The sequence below is a fragment of the Spinacia oleracea genome, chromosome 5, assembly GCF_020520425.1.
Source record: "Spinacia oleracea cultivar Varoflay chromosome 5, BTI_SOV_V1, whole genome shotgun sequence".
NCBI classification, from domain to species: Eukaryota; Viridiplantae; Streptophyta; class Magnoliopsida; order Caryophyllales; family Amaranthaceae; genus Spinacia; species Spinacia oleracea.
This window is the reverse complement of record NC_079491.1, coordinates 6,397,786-6,415,091: the sequence shown is the minus strand read 5'-3', so window position 1 is coordinate 6,415,091 and position 17,306 is coordinate 6,397,786. Positions and strand designations below refer to the sequence as shown.

At 31.9% G+C, this 17,306-nt stretch overlaps 2 protein-coding genes across 2 annotated transcripts; one reads left to right on the top strand and one right to left on the bottom strand.

The window, feature by feature from the left end:
- The first annotated feature begins 1,327 nt into the window (after positions 1–1,327).
- LOC110797055 (kinetochore protein SPC25 homolog) lies at positions 1,328–7,755 on the top strand. Its single transcript, XM_022002153.2, has 8 exons — positions 1,328–1,601; positions 1,826–1,891; positions 2,788–2,934; positions 4,181–4,297; positions 4,420–4,509; positions 4,608–4,727; positions 5,007–5,215; positions 7,385–7,755. The coding sequence occupies exons 1-8, from the start codon at positions 1,445–1,447 to the stop codon at positions 7,406–7,408; spliced, it is 930 nt and encodes a 309-aa protein (XP_021857845.1). The 5' UTR covers positions 1,328–1,444; the 3' UTR covers positions 7,409–7,755.
- A 1,035-nt stretch (positions 7,756–8,790) lies between these two features.
- Positions 8,791–14,025, bottom strand: LOC110797028 (short-chain dehydrogenase TIC 32 B, chloroplastic). The gene is made up of 8 exons (XM_022002118.2): positions 13,838–14,025; positions 12,778–13,009; positions 12,594–12,673; positions 11,766–11,919; positions 11,530–11,608; positions 10,563–10,650; positions 10,133–10,179; positions 8,791–9,230 (listed from the first exon to the last, which is right to left on the bottom strand). Exons 1-8 carry the CDS (start codon positions 13,962–13,964, stop codon positions 9,045–9,047), a joined length of 993 nt encoding a protein of 330 aa, XP_021857810.1. The 5' UTR covers positions 13,965–14,025; the 3' UTR covers positions 8,791–9,044.
- Between the last annotated feature and the right edge of the window lie 3,281 nt (positions 14,026–17,306).

Here is a 17,306-nt window from a genome sequence, read left to right as displayed (position 1 = left end):
GGCTGTTGGCTTTTTAATCTGGTCAAATAGCCAAAAAATGTGTTTGGTAACTGGCTTTTTAGCTTACTGAAAAGCCAGCTTTTTCGCCAAAAATGAAAAGCTAGTAACACTAGCTTTTTGGAGTTGGCTTTTGGCTTTTCACTATCTAAATTACTTTTTTGTCCTTGTTTTTTACTAATTAACTAATAATTAATAATTAATAATTAATAATTAATAATTAACCATTAATAATTAATAATTAATAATTAATGATTAATAATTAATGATTAATGATTAATAATTAATGATTAATGATTAGTGATTAATGATTATTGATTAGTGATTAGTAATTAGTAATTAGTAATTAGTAATTAATAATTAATAATTAATAATTAATAATTAATAATTAATAATTAATAATTAATAATTAATAATTAATAATTAATAATTAATAATTAATAATTAATAATTAATAATTAATAATTAATAATTAATAATTAATAATTAATAATTAATCATTAACAATTAATAATTAATAATTAATAATTAATAATTAATAATTTTAATAATTAATAATTAGTAATTAGTAATATAATTAATAATTAATAATTAATAATTAATAATTAGTAATTAATAATTAGTAATTAGTAATATAATTAATAATTAATAATTAATAATTAGTAATTAATAATTAATAATTAATAATTAATAATTAATAATTAATAATTAATAATTAATAATTAATAATTAATAATTAATAATTAATAATTAATAATTAATAATTAATAATTAATAATTAATAATTAATAATTAATAATTAATAATTAATAATTAATAATTAATAATTAATAATTTAATTTGCTCATAATGTGTGTATTGTTATCCCTGTTCACTCTGATTCGGTCTCATTAACCAAATATGTACTCCCTCCGTCAAACATTACTTGTTACACTATCATTTTTCGTCTGTCCCATGTTACTTGTTATACTTCTAAATTAGGAAAGATCCCACATCTCTTCCCACTAAAAAGGTTTTCTGCCCACACCCTCTCTCATTTAATTAAATAAGTACAATACTTTATAACTCCCATCCCATCTAATTTTTCAATAAAATAATAATTGATAATTAAACAATTACTTATCACCTAAAACTTTTTGCGCAAAGTTAAATATAGCGAGTAATGTGGAACGGAGGGAGTAATTATTTTTGGCATGATAAATAAAAAATCAAGGTTGGGCAGTAGTCGGTGTTGGACTGTTTGGCAGTTCAACAAGCCCACGACATATTAAAACTCACTCAGTAGCGCATTCAGAAACGACGCCGTATCATAAGAATCAATCAAATTTCAGAAATTCAAGCTATGTCATTGTTCACACTTTGTTCAGTTGAACTCAATTCAAAATTGAAAACGGCGGGCTGATCTTTCTCTCTCCTCTCATTCCATATTTCTCTCTTGCTACCTCCCATGGCTTCAGTGCTCGAAAAGTTGCGGGAGCTTCGAAGAGTTTGTGATAAAGATATTATTGAACCTCATCAGCAAAAAGCCGGCGAAGTTTTTCCCTCTTTTCGGAATTTTCTACAATCATATAGACCCAAGGCTGAGATAAATGCTCATACTCACGGTTTTTTTCTTTAATTTCACTTAAAAGTTGCTAATTTATGCTTTAATTTTGGTTTTTATGTTTTTGTGGTTAGGGTTTGTACTTCTGTTTGTGTTTGTGAGTGTTTAATTAGGGTTTATGGGAGTAACTGTGGTTTATGATGAGTGGAGGAAAAGAAGCTAATTTGATACTTTTTTTTTATTATATTTATGCACTATTAATTGATTATGTATGGAATATTGCAGTGAAATTGGGGAAACTAAAAGTTGAATTAAGAGAATTGGAGGATCAATTGGTCAGAGCTTTGGCAGGTACGCTTTTCTACTAATGTCATGGAAGCTTTTTCGCTTATAATTCGACATTGTCGCGTCAGTTTGATTTTTATCGCATAAATGACTTTCAAACAAGTAGAAAATGGTAGTTCCGTTCTTGCTTATGGATCAATTGGAAACAACCTCTGTGGAATTGGAATTGCAGGGGTAATGTTGTATGCGTCCGACCCCCTTATCCCGTTTGTTGCTGGAGCCTCTTTGAAAGCACTGGGGTAACGATAAATAATGAATGAGTCAAAATTTTCACTTGCTCTTCACATATAACTTGATGTTATGGTATCTGTCATACTTTCTTGTTTTTGCAATGCCCCCTTGTGAGTAGACATGTTTTGAAGGGTTTAATGTATCCAAATTGCTTTGGAATATGGAAGCTTGTTTTGCAGTATTTGCATTTGCTCTCATGCAGTTGGTTTGAGAGATACAGTCCTTCGCCTGCTTGACAAAATATGCAAGATATTGCAACACATGTCTTGGATGGCCTCATGGCGTAAGAGTATTTTGTGAAGGGTGCATATACATGCTTCTAATTGACCTAGTTTCTTATTTTTATTGTTTCCATGTTTCATCGTTGTCGCTTTTTCTGAAACCATTCCTTTGTTTGTGCAGTTTATGAAACCATTTTCATGTTGTCTGAACTATGGATTTTAATCTACTGACTATATTCTATCACTCTTTAGCATTTGTTGGGGGTATTGAGTTATTGACTACATATTGAAAGACGGCCCTTTAGGAATACGGAGTATTACAATATTTATACAGCATAAGTGACTGTGATGACCAATATATACACGACTTAAGAAAGCTTGAGACTTATGTTGCAATAGCAAGCTTTTTGACGCAGTTTTATTTATTTCTGTTGTTATATCTGTTTTCAGTTAAAACACGGAAGGAGACTAAGCGGATTGCACTAACGGACTCCCTTTCTGAAACAATTGTGAATGTGGACGAGCTTCAGAAAATTGTACTAGATCAAGCAGCTAGGAAAGATGAATATGCTAACATCCTATTGGAACAGTCAAATGGTGAGTATCTTCACTGCAGTTGATTAGATATCTCTTTGCTATATATAACTATTTACGGAGTCAGTCTCTTCCGATTCCAATATAGATGTGGCTATGTCAGTTTTTAAATAATCATTTGACTGTGAACGATGTGCCAGATGACTTTGATAGGCAATGATTCTTCATAAGCGGAGAAAGTTGACCACATTTCCCAAAATTATCATCCACAACCCTTAGGTTAAATAAAGAGGGGAAAGTAATTCTCTGGGGTCAGTGTGCTTTTGCAAGAATGTATAGCTGTTGAAGTGAGCGTGGCCTACAATAGCATTGCTTGAAATAATTTACTCTAGCAATGCTTGAAATAGTTTACTCTAGGAATACTTGAAATAGTTTAGAAGTAAATACCATGGTATATCTTATGTAGTATTCAGTATACATTAGTTTGTTTCAATATTCATTTTCCTGCTGTTATATCAGGCATTATGGTGCCTTTTAATGTTAGATGATCTAAAGCCTATTAGCTCTTGCTCACCAAAAAAAGAAGCTAATCATGAATCAAGGTTTAGATTTACCGCATCCTTTTATATGTGATATATTGGACATAAAAAATACTAGAAGTTACATCCTATTGTATTATGAGTACCCCTGCTGTTTGTATAGATCCCCATAGGCCATAGATATGGTGGTTACCCTTAATTCTATTCTAGCATCTGCTCTATGGTGACCCGGACTAACAAGCAATGCCATTTTTACACTGAAATGGGGGAAATGGAACAAGCAGGACGAGAAAATTGGATATGAATGAGGCCATGTCCTACATAGCACGATAAAGAAAAATTTCTAAATCATGGATTTCATACAAAATATTTCATATAAATGTCCAAAGTTTCTTCTTTTTTGCCTCTGTAAAAAATCTCAAGCAGTCTTGGTTATTTAGGGTTAAGGTTGTGCACATTTGGATCTCTCTATCTATACCAAATAACATCATGGGATCTTGTTTTTTATGTTTTGCTCGACTTAAAAGGTTATAGAGTCTAAGGTCATTTGACATTTATCCTGTCTTTCTGCTGTACATCATCTAACCTGCTGTCTTCTTCTAGCATTTTTTTAGTTTAAACAGAACACGTTTCAGTTTTTTGATATTCTATGATCCTTTGTAACCATAAAGCAAATTATTTCTATGGGTTATACTTCATAATTTTTAGTACTTTGTATTAACATTGAGATTTTCTGTACTTTTACTCCTTTTGTTTCGTAATTCGAAAAGCTCTTGCTGAATCTGAAGAGAAGAATAGGCGAGAAGCTTCTCGGGACAGAGAAGAACTACAAGAGGCATTTACATGGTACAATAGGGTACTTGGTTTCCGTATTGATGGGGGACGTGGTAATTTTAATTTATTTCACTATTTGGGAAGCATGCATTCTTATGTATTTTGGCTTGACTAAAGCATGCATTCTTGTTGTTATGTCACAATTCTAACTCTATTAAATGTCCCTTTGGTGCAGGTATTACATTCACATTTACTAAGATCATCAAAAATTGTCCAACTGAGGAGTATTCTTTGACCGTTCGTTATGCGAATGAAAAATATACTTGTAAGTGCTGTGTGTAAAGACTGTGAAGCAAGTTATTTGGGTAGCTATGGATTTTATTATTTGAGTATTGTTTTTATATGAGGAACTTGTCGTTGCAGTGCTTGATTGTAAGCCAAAGTTAAATGACATTGAAGAGCTGGTCCATGAGTTGAACAAAAGCAATGGCTTATACAAATTTGTTAGAATTATGAGAGGAAAGTTACAAGCTGCATCATCAGGTACACTCATTCTTGTTCCGTACCTTCTAGAAAGGGCCATAAGCCAACAACCAGAACAGTCTACCCAGGCAACAAGCCTGTACAACCAAACAATGTCGATGTTGTTTATAATTAATCACATGTTTCCTTGGAGGCAAACAAACTTATTGTTGGCTGTTGCTACAATTTTCGGCGATGTTGAACTTTTTGCTTGATTATTCAAGTACTTTCCTTTGCATCAGTTAGCTGGACATAATATCTGGGTGCTTCTAATATGTGGAATTCTTTGCTATTTCTCAGGGTCAGTGTCTCACTTCATATATCAGGATCAAGATTGTACCAGTTCCTGTTTATCTGCCCCAGTTTCCTGTGTTTCAACTGATAGCATATGTAAATCACCACTCCCACTTAATGTAGTCAGTGGAGATATTAAGAAACGCAATTATGTAAAAGGCGCCAAATCACCTCATCTCTTCGAATCTCCTCGACGTTCACCTCGCCTTTTGATAGTAAGTGAAAATTACCTTTGTTCATGGTGCACTTTAGCTTTGAACTTGGCTTTTCTCTGTTTGTTTCCTATTCATGTTCCTTAGAGGTGTGGGCAGCTTGGTGCTGGCATAGTGAAGTGCGTATATCACCTTTCACATTCTGGTTAAGTGAATGCATATGATAGCATCTTTAAGGAGCAAAAGTCCTGGTTGATTGTGTGTGATGTTTTTGCTTGGAAGAGACAATCGGTTAAGGGATAAAAATAATGTAATATCCATTGACAACTATAATGGAATTTGCTAAAGCACTCATCTTCAACTTAAGCTTTGCATGAGTGAGATAGTCTTAGAAGACCTTGAGAATCTGGTAGCAGAAAGCTAAACTTTGTCTGTTCATCTATTGAAAGCCATTACAACAACCATAGCAATGCAGTAATAAAGTCTTTAGCATATTTTGTTTTCACAAAATTTGACCACTAGTATTCTCTGTACCATGCATAGTTAAAATTCAAAAAAAAAAATTGTCTTCTGAAAATATTTTCGATGGTATAATTAGCAAGATTGATCATTACAAATTGTCAAACTAATGGTCAAGCTACCAAAAAAAGTCAAGTTTGGCATATTGGTTTCTTTGTTACAAAATGTGACTCATTTTTTTGGAAAACAGGTAGTAAATATTAGGTAACCCAAAGGTATGGGATATATATAGTTTGATATTTTGCATGTGATATTTTACATGTGAAGTAAACAAAGAAGCTTGTTAGACAGAAAATTGCTTGTGCTTATGATAGGCCAAAACACTTTTAGTTAGATCATTCTATGCAAGCAATTTTTTTAGGTTGCTAAGTATTGCCTATGAGGGAAGCTCATGGCCAAAGATGTTTCAGCTAGGACCATTTGGTTTTGCCTCTTATTGGTGGATAGCATTTTGGGCAGAAGAGATTTGTGTTTTATTGGGAGGGAAGGGGGTTTGGTTGGTGGTGTAGAATTTTGTGTCGTTCAATTTTAGGTCACTAGCTGTAGTATCTCCTCCGGAAACATAATAGTATAGAACTTTCAGGAATTTAGGATGTCGTCTCACTCTAAATTAGAACCAAGCAGTACTGTATTATCTGCCCCAAATAATGATTGCTGAACCGAGTCACCTCCTTTGGTCGCTAACCTTTTCTTCTCTCCCTTAAGGTCTGCATTATCACTCTGATGATCTCCTTTTTTTGGTAATGCTTGGAAACACCTCATATGCCTTGTGCTTTTGTCTCGTCCTTCAATAATATAGAGAATGGGTTCAAATTGTCACAGGTTTGCCTACGGGACTGAATGTCTTCTCGTAGTTTATACCATGAAGTTGGGTGATTTTGCCACTAATCTGGCCTTGAGGGGTGTGATACTCTTTCAAGTAGCTTGGTTTTCAAATTTCAAGGTGGAAATCCTACTTTCATCTTCACTGGATGCTGTTCTGTGACTTATTGGATTTTGCAAAGAACTCACCTAATCCCACAAAGCCACCAGTTTTTACGCACTTATTCTGGGAGACAAGTAAAGTAAGAAGTGGTCCTTGGCTGGTTGTGGATACACTACTCAAGTATGGGAAGCCATTAAGAGTAATTGAAGCTTAGTTTGTCTTGTTTGCTTTATATATATTTTCCTTGTCCTTTTTTGGGAGTTTGTGAACTGAAAGGGGAAGGGGTTGAGGGTAGAAATATGTTGAATGTATTGAGGGGCATTGGGGGAGAAGAGAACCTCTCAAAAGTTCTCAAACAAATCCTCTATTTTTTGCGAGCCTTCTGCTTTATTATCAATTTACAACCTTTTTGTTTGTCTAAATTACAATATTTACAAACTCACTTTGCAATTCTTGCTGTGAGTAATCTGTTACACGAAATAATTACAGAATGCATTAACGTTTAGGGTTTGCATATATAGGAAGGTAACATGTCGTAGGTAATTATGTACGCTGCTTTGTCTAGACAAAACAAGCAATGACAGCATTTTACCATGGATGATTATTGGGCCGTTTTGTTGTCTGGTGTTTAGTTGATTGTTTCTGAAAGGCCTTTTAGGCAGGTAGGGGGTGGTGATGATTTGCAATTTGCAAATTTCCGTGTATCTGGTTGAATTGTGTTGTAATTCTATTATAGCATATTGACTATAATGTGGATTTTAATTCAGTGGCGTATTTGCACATTACAGGCAAAGAAACCTAGAGAAGCTTGAACGTATTTGCACTCCCCAAAACCTGGGGAAAATGCAACTTATGGGATGGATCATCAACTGCTGGTTGGACACGCATGTCGTGAGAAGTCTTGTAGTATAACTGTAGTTAGTATATCTAATTGTATTCTAGCATATTCTTTTTAGAAATTTTCTTCTGAATAGTGGAGACTGCTGTTGCTGCTGCTGCTGCTGCTATTTTGATATTTCAAGTTCTTTTAGTTCCTTTTTTATTCTGGGGTTGTAAGTTGAGCTCCGTTTTGGTGTAAATTCTTGTAATATATGTATTTTGCCTTCTAATTTCATGTCCTTGGTTTTGAGCATCTAATATATTGAACTAGACTGATTTACTACCTGTCTAAAACAGAAGTTTAGTACAACATCAGTTTTATCACCAGGAATTCTCAAAGTGATACAATGCTTATACAATTATGCTAGTAAATGCACTACTTTTTAATGCAGCTTGGCAATATATCCCTTTACATGCTGCAGCCTGCAGGAACAAGGAATTCCACCTCCTTTTCCGGAGACTATTGAGACTTTTACAGGAGCTATGTTTGATGATTTCAAGCTTGTTAGAATTCCGTATAAAGGGGGTCAAGATATCAAGCTGAAGCCAAGACATTTTGCTATGTAATGTATATCTTTCTCCCTGATGCTAAAAATGTTGTTGTGAATCTGATGCAGAAATTCAGTAAAAGATTCAGGCTTCTTGGATCAGAATTTTGAGTCAGAATTGATTTCCTTTTGTAACTCATAGTCAATTGATTTATGCTGATTTTCACACAGGTTTTTGAAGATTGCTTGATTACATTCCCCAGAAAAATGAGGATCAGATCACAGTTCCATTGGACCATTACAGATATCTCAGGTAGCTACAACTGATACAATTCATACAAGTACTGATGGGTGCATTTTCTTCGCCTGAATTCTCATGTACATATCTGATCTTTTAGACTTGATAACATTTTTTTTAAAGGTGAAGAGAACACATCTTTGGAAGTATATTTTTTTGATTTGAAATTGATGACCTCGTCCTAATTAATACTCCTTCCGTCCCTTTTTATTCTTCTCGTTTTCTGTTTCTAGTGTCCCATTTTAATCTTTATATTTAGAATATTTACTTTTATAATGTATCATAAATGTTCTTAATACTCTGTCAAAAATCGTGCAAATAATTATTTTAATTAATTAAAATCATTGGGACACTAAGCATTTCACACTTTTCCATTGAGAAATTAAATCTTTCACACTTTTCCAATGTCATATTTTGGATAAAGTGAAAACATTATAAATAAATGAAATTTGAATTATTTAAATAAAAAAGTAAAGAAAAATCTTTATCAATGTTAAATTGTATACATGTTACCAAACACAGAATAAAATGGAACCGAGGGAGTAACATATACTCCGTATCAAGCAAGATATCTCATTTATTGATCCATGTAGTATCGTAACAAAGTACTCCGTATATGTACATAAGATGTATTTTCAACTGACTACGGGCCGAGCGAGGGGGTATATATACTGTATACATACTGATTCTTTTTTATGGTTTTTAATTGTGGAAAAACCAAAACAACATTTAAAAAATTTACATCTATAATATTTTCTCCTAATTATATTTGGAAGTAATTAATTAAGAGAGTGTAGGGTGCTGTAATCTTCTACAAATGAGAGTACGAGTGTGCTTCCATAGTCGCAATGCTTGAGATTCATCAGCTGCTAAAGCTGAAGAACAAGTCTGGTTACAATCTGCAAAGTATTTCCCACTTACACCTTCCACTTTTGGGCTCAATGCTACATAACATGTCGTTGCTGCACCCTACATTTAAAAAAAAAAAAAAACATGCAATTTATTAAAAGATTCAATAATGTGTTTTTTTTTTTGTTACATTTCTGATTTTTTACAGTATGCTTTCTAATGATTGATAAAGTCATATCATAAATCTTATTGTGCTAAGTTGATTTCAATTTTACCATGCTAGTATTGACTTTGTACGTATGATTTGATTCGTGTGTTTGAATATATGTCAGTGAATCAGTGTGCAGGTAAAAAGATGGAGATTTTACGGACAAGGCCGCGTGAAATAGGTTGCAAGGTAATTTAATTTACTACTCTTTCCGTCACTATTTGTTTGCTGTATGGAGTAGACAAAATGTGATTTATTAAGGCTGGCCCAAAATTTTGCAAGAAAATAGGGGTAACATTGTCTTTCTATATTTTATGACTGTACGCAAGAGAGGCAAATGGTGGAGACCTTTTACTATAAAAGGAAACAAGGCATCTCTAAGAGACGGACTAAAATAGAATAAGGCGGAAACAAATAGGGATAGAGGGATTATGTTGTTAGCTAAACAGGAGATTTGAGGATGATGGATTATGCTTCTAGTGAAGTAATATAGAAAAGTTTTCACTAGAATCATAAGACGAGGTTTTAGGTAATTAAAAGCCATGCTCGATTGATTTAAATGGGTTTTAATATAACTTTACAAATGTCGTTTAATAACACGTGTAGAGTTTGAAGTTTGAGGTTGAGTATAAGGGATAAATAAACTCACTCTTATATTGAAATAAACAATTCATCCACAACCTTGGTTTTCATTATTAAAGCATTTGAATTAAGGGGTAGGTTGATTTTAGTGAAAATACTTAAAAATTATGTAACAAAATGACTTTTATTTAAGAAAAATAAATTATGATTAGTTTAGATTAGTGAGACAAACCTGAGATGTGGACTTGAGCAACTTGGCTGCTAGAAAATACAAAGAATCTGCAACAAAGTATAATCCATGATCATTACACTTTACTCCAACTTATCTAAAACAATTGAATATCTTTGTGCTGACATATAATGGAAATATGAACTAATGAAAGTGATTAAGAACTAATCATATATTTCACAACTATACTTTGCTACAACAAGTGAATAGGTGTTTCAAATTCAATGACAAATTAAATTGATACCACCAGTCTTAATTATAGTATGTTTTCTTTAACAGATGTCAACTTTTGATTAATTCATGGCGATCCCAATTGACGTAATTTTTTCCAAATTCAAATACATGATGATCGAATGGGATATGTTATCCGATTACGAGTATAATATTAATACTTTAATATATAGAAAGGGAGTGAGAAAGCAAGCATGCATGCCTGTAATAAAGCCTTTATGTGCTCTTATAATTCCTGTCTTGACAATCCCTGGATGTATTGCGTTGATTGTTACCCTTGCATTTCTTTCCTGCATTTTTGACGACAAAAATAACTAAAGGTCAATTTTTAGAACACCAGTGCTCTTATAATCATAGCTTCTCTTTTGTTTTTATTTGGCTCTCTTTTGTCTTTTCTTTTCAACTTTTTTTAACTTTTTTGCTTTTTTCTTAGTAAGTTTTGTAAACTAGTTAGGCCAATATTAAGGTTATTAATTAGAGGATTATCTAGGCTAATCTAATGTGATTTCTCAACTAATCTAGTGATTATTTCATAATGACCCAATCTTATTTCACAAAATTCACTAACTTTTTACTACTAATAAAAAAAAATCACTAACTTTCATTTTAAAAAAATGGATCTATTGATCACCTGGTATTAGAGATAATAAAATTAACTTGATGACATACTTTGTTCATAATTCATTATAGAAGCGAAAGATTAATTATGACTTATGACTTTATGAGAAATACTTATCTTGTCATCTCGATAATAACTTATTTAAAATCCTGACTTCATTGCTAATTAATATTTCCTCCATATCACAATATATATTTCCATTTCAAATCTAACTTCATAAGGCTCATTAAAATTTTACTATCCAAAAAAAATTCACTAATTTTGATTAAAAAATGGTTTACAATTCAATTATTGTTAGTCTGGAACTTAGCAATGATAAAATTAACTCAGTGACTTATGTTTGTTTATAAATCATTAGAGATGTGATAGATTAGTTATGAGAAATACATACGTAGTATCTCATCATCTCGATAATAACTTGTGTAGAAGCCCTAAGTGTTGTGATTTATGATATACGAAGTAAAAGAAAAATCATGTAGTTTATAATAAATAAATAAAAACAACTTATTTATTTTTTCAAAAAAGGAAAAGAGTATGAGGTACTACAAACCTTTAATTGTCTTGCCATTTCCCTGGCATGCATAATATTAGCCAATTTTGATTGCGCATATGCACGTGTGCCATTATAGCTACAATTTTGAACCAAAAGCATACAGTTCAGAAAAACACAAAAACAAAAAAATAAAGTTGTAAAACAGTAAATTAATAAAGAATTAAGAATATACAGTATTTAAAATTAACCAATAATTTAATAAATCAATTAAAGGAATAAAATAAAATATTTACTTGTTTGGATTGAGCATTTTGGAGAGGGAGAAATTATCTTTGTTAACCCAGCTGTGAGTTAAAGAGGAAACATTTATTATTCTTCCTTGAATTCCTGTTTGTGATGCTGTCTCCACCATCTTTTCTAACAGTAATTCTGTTACTAAAAAATGCCCTGCCAACAAAATTTGGTGGATTTAAATCTTCCATTCATCAAATTTTACGAAAAGTTTGGCCATAAAAACCTAAACTATCATCACTTCAATTTTATATTATAATATAAACTCATCTTATACTCCTGAGGTACTTAATTAGTATCGCCGTGAAGTTTCTTCTTACTGTATATTTTTAGAATAATTATATGCTTTGTCGTACGAGTTACTTGTGTCTCTTCAAAGAAATCCAATTACGTAGACACGTATTACATTGGAGTAATTATAATAACTTAAGTTGTACGGATTATTATTCTTTTGACCTAGTTACCTGCATAACTACAAGATGTATTGTTGGTAGATGACAACTAGCTGATACTTTTTTTAAAATATACGACGATTATTTTCTTTTCTAGCTATTTTCCAGCCAAAATAATATTCTGGAATGACACAAAACACACATTCAAATAATTATTACCAAGAAGTATGTCAATTAGACTTTTTATAGTAAGGTAAAATGTGACTTTGAAAACATTATTGATAAAATTGGGTAATTTTTTTCACAAGAAATTTAAACATGAACAAAAGTTGGTAGGTTTTCCTAGGGGGGCAACCCCTTAGCTTTATGCATGATCAAAATAGATCACAAAAGATTCTTTTCATTATTCACTAAATGTTTAATTAAAAAAAAACTTACCTAAGTAATTTGTTGCCATTGTGAGCTCAATCTTGTCTTCAGAAAACTCCAACTTTTGAGAAAACACCCCAGCATTGTTTCTGTTCATTTCAACATTATTAATATATATTTTTCCAAAAATAAAAACTCTTCCACTTTTTTAAAAAAAATAAAACAAAAAGGGAACAAATTTGATGCAACTTACATGAGAATATTGAGAGGCAAATTAAGTGACAAAAACTCAGAACAAAATCTGCTAACTGAAGCCATGGAGCTAAGATCAATCTCCAATATTATAATTTGAGCTTCTGGTGCTTCTTTTAAAATCGCCTCTTTTACTTCACCTCCTTTTTTCATATTTCTTGCCGCTATTATTATCCTTACTCCCTTCTTTGCCAAAACTCTGGCTGTTTCTGCCCCAATACCCGACGTCGCGCCTATTATATTCAAAACAATTTTAACAATTTTAATCAAAACAAGTTAAATAATTTTAATATCAGTATGTAGTTGCATGGAATTGACTAATACAATGTGTGAATGTAATCTGAAAAATGATCAAAATATTATTTAAAAAAAAATTATGGTCACGCATGGGAAAAGCTTGTGGTTTTATATAATTAATTTTAAATTGCTAAAAGTGGTTATGAATTGTTAATGGTGAAGTCAGAAGTTTCCATAAAAGCTGTGATATGGTCCTGATCCAATTAAAGATTTTCAATTCTAATAAACACAAAATTCTAATCCTAAAGGGATCAAACAAACAATATTTAATATTGAATGATTAGATCCTTTGAAAATTTTATTGATTGAAGAAATATGCATGGTGTGACACATACAATGTCAGATGTCACACTACCTAGCCCTCATTAATTCTTATTGCACATCGATTTAGTTCCATCACTACAAGAATCCACCATTTTATGGTTAAAATTGCGACCACCTTAATAAACTGGTGTACCCTCGAACATGTATGTTGAGAGAACCACCCCATGTGCATGTCTTTCAACGAGTATGGATGATAACTATTTTTTTTATTTTTTTGTAGTGTCGTGGTCTAAAAATATCGTAGAAAACAAAGTAATCTACTCTTAAAGATTTTTATTCTAATGATTTTGACCTATGTACGACAAGTCATATATTCAACTTCCATTTCACCCTTATTTGTAATTTGTGGCTCATTTGGGGGCCAGTAATTAATATACATAGAAGATCGTGGAGATTTAAAGAGATTCAACAAAGAATTAAGGGGAGAATCAAGTAATTACCAGTGATAATCGCGGTTAAAAGACGAGGAGGGCAAAAACAGTGTTGAGTAACTTCATTAGCAGTAGAATTAGAGCCATAACCACTAGGACCAGCAATTCCAGCCAAGTACTTCAATGCTGCCTTCATGATATTAATTTTGCAAGAGTTGTGGGAAAATAGCCTATATTTTTGTATGAAAGTTTCAAGTATATATGGTGACATATATATAATATTATTTTTTTATTTTAAAATAGTATAAAGTAAAAGGATAATTATATTTTGTAGTAAATTAATTGTGTTGGTGGTCCACAGGGGCAAACATTATTTTATGCTGCTTCATAGACCACAAGATACTGGATGGTCCATCCCCAATCATATTGGTCGTCCTATGTGTCCGTAACTAGTATGTATTCTAGTATGGGGGAGAATCCTACGTTAATGCCACACATAGTGGCCATCCCGCGTGAAGTGCAGGTCCATCTGTATCCTCGTTTTTTATCAGATTGTCTGACACTTACTTATCTATCCTATATCGATACCATATCCACTATTAGTTTGTTAACTGGCAATAAGAATGGTTGTGGGTTGGGTCGGGCTTCATGACGAACATACTTTTATAGTGACTGAATGGGTCTGGCCCATGTCAGACCCACTAATTATGTGTCCGGTCGGGTTGGGTTGGGTCGAAAGTTTCATAAATGTGTCACAAGCCACGTGCCCTTGTACCTAAGGTCGGGTTGGGTCGAAAGTTTCATAAATGTGTTGCTACTCACAAGTCACAAGCCACGTGCTCTTGTACCTTAGGTCGGGTCAGGCTGCGCCTAAGCCCAATTTCACTCATTTAATGTGTTTTGTCGTGTTAGATCGTGCTTTGTTACGCATGTTTTTTTGTTTTAAAAAGCAGTTATAAGTTGTAACCCGGTGCACGGCTTACTACTTCGTGTTTGTGCTAGCTATGGTGAATGTTATACGGAGTACTTTTCAGGAAATATTAGAAAATTACTTTTCTTGTGCACTTATCGGGTAATACAGATTTGCTTCACGCAAGGTTATTTTAAGCCATTAGGTACTCTCAAAATAGAAAAACCAACCCCATATTAATGAAACTTTAATTTGTAATGTCAATCAAACAATAGTTATAGTGTCCACAATATGTCATCCCTTAATTAGCAATAGCCTGACCCGTAATTGGACCTCACTAAAAAAATAAAATTCTACTACGTTAATGATGAAATGATACATTACTAATGAGGTCTTGACTTAGTGATTAAAATTGATGGTCAACATAGTCTTCATTAAATCATCTTTATACGATAGTTCTTAGATTTGAATCCCCTTTCTTCCATTTATAATATACTTTATGGCTTATTCGCACCAAAAAATAACACTTACAGAAAACATTAAAAACAGATTAAAAATTAGAAAAATCAGACTAGACCAGACAAATGCAACAAGGCCTTAACTTGCTTTTAGGTGTACATGATTCTTTTCTAGTGTTTAATGTTCATCTGTTTTTGGGAATTTGTTTGGAAGCAAGCTAAGAGTGATGGAGGTGCAATTGGTAATCACCACAACGAATTGTCTCCTTTATTTAAAATTTCCTTTTTGTGGTGAAACTGTTCATACTTATTGGGTTTCATTTGTTTCTTCTCTTCTTTTTCTTTGTGGCAATTGAGATTACTTGATACTTTCCAGCCTTTCTTTTGGGAGTATTGATTATTTGCTATTGGAGTTTAATGGGTTTTAAGAAAATATATTATGACATGACATAAAGATGATTTATTTACTTAATTAGAGAAGTAAAAGGGTAACCAATGATGTATTATTAGTGGTAAACATGGATGTTCTGTGTATCTGTGTATGGTAAGTAATAAGTTCGAATCGTTTTTTTCATTTGAAATTTGTATTACTTTTGTGACACATTGACACCGGAAAGAAAAAAATGTGCATTTTGTATTTTAAAAGTGTTTATGACATTTTTATGCTTGTGTTGTGATTTCTAGAACCGACTATTATTTACTTTGTCTAAAAGTTATGCTAGACATAAGTGAGGGGGAAGTTACTAATGTTCATGGAGTACTTATACTTTGTGATTAATCTCTGATCATGAATGTGTTTGCTTCTCCAATTGGAAAATTAAATATTGTTATGATTAAGTGTTAATATTTAAGAGAATCTTTACTATACAACTAATGCTAATTTTTATTTATGTGGACAAAGGAATAGCTTTTGACTAATGTTGTACCACACATAAGTTATAACGAGTTGTATAAAGAAAATTGTCAACATTAAACTTGATTTAATTGAGAAATGAATGAAAATATGATTAAAATCCATTTACTGTTGATCGGGATACAAGCTAGAATGCAACAATTTGTATTAGATATTTCTCTCAAGGTGATGGAACATATTTTGACACATCACAAATTATCGATCGTCAACCCTTTGAAGAAATGTACTCCATAGAAATATTGCATCCCTTTCCAAATTCCAATAGATCTCAAGACTGAAATAATTTTTTTACGTATATATATATATATATATTTTTTTTTATGTAGGTTAATTGTGATTATGGTCAGAATTTATGTTAATTTATTGTAATCAAATTGTTTACTAAATCCAATGTCAAAAAAATAAAATAAAACAAAACAAAACAAAAACAAATCTATTACTATATACTAAAAGAAACACCAGGAATGACACGTGTCAATTTCTGATGCGATTTTTTCCCGTCAAAAATCCTTTCCTAAAAAAAATATTTACTTTATTCTATTTTTATTTTCTCTCTTTTTATATAAATGGTTATACATAGAAAAAATTATAGGATTATTAAATATGACATTATAGACAATTTTGATAATATTTAGTCATATAGTCATATCAATAATAAAAAACATTCTTACTCAATACTTTATTTATTAAGCATATCAAATACGGAGTATTTAATTTGGTCAAATCATCATATTAAACATATAAAATATATAATACGTAATAGAGCGAAAATTATATATTATATGATAAAATGAGTATGTTTATGCAACAGATTTAAGGGATAAATATTCCAGTTAAAAAAATATTCAATTAATAATTTTCAAATAACCGTGCGTACACGGAACCTAATCTAGTTGTTTACTAATGATAAAACCGATAGTACTAGTATATTATTGTACGCTCATTTACCTTGGCTTCTTATCGTACTAGTACTGGTATATTTTTATTTTTATTTTAAGATGACCCTATCCGATCAAACCGATCCGAATTAAAGGGCTAGAGATTTTAGGAGTGAGATTAGAATCTACTTCGATCTTCCAACAATGCCCTCTTTAGAAATAGAACCTTCAATATTGAAGTTGAAATGTGCTATCTTTTCCATTGATAAGTATAGGAGTTGAGCCTGCTTGTGAACTACCTGATACTCAGCTCGAATAAATCTCGGCTCGAACTTAGGTTCAACTTTAGATCTTAAGGAGCCAAGTCTGAGTTATCAGC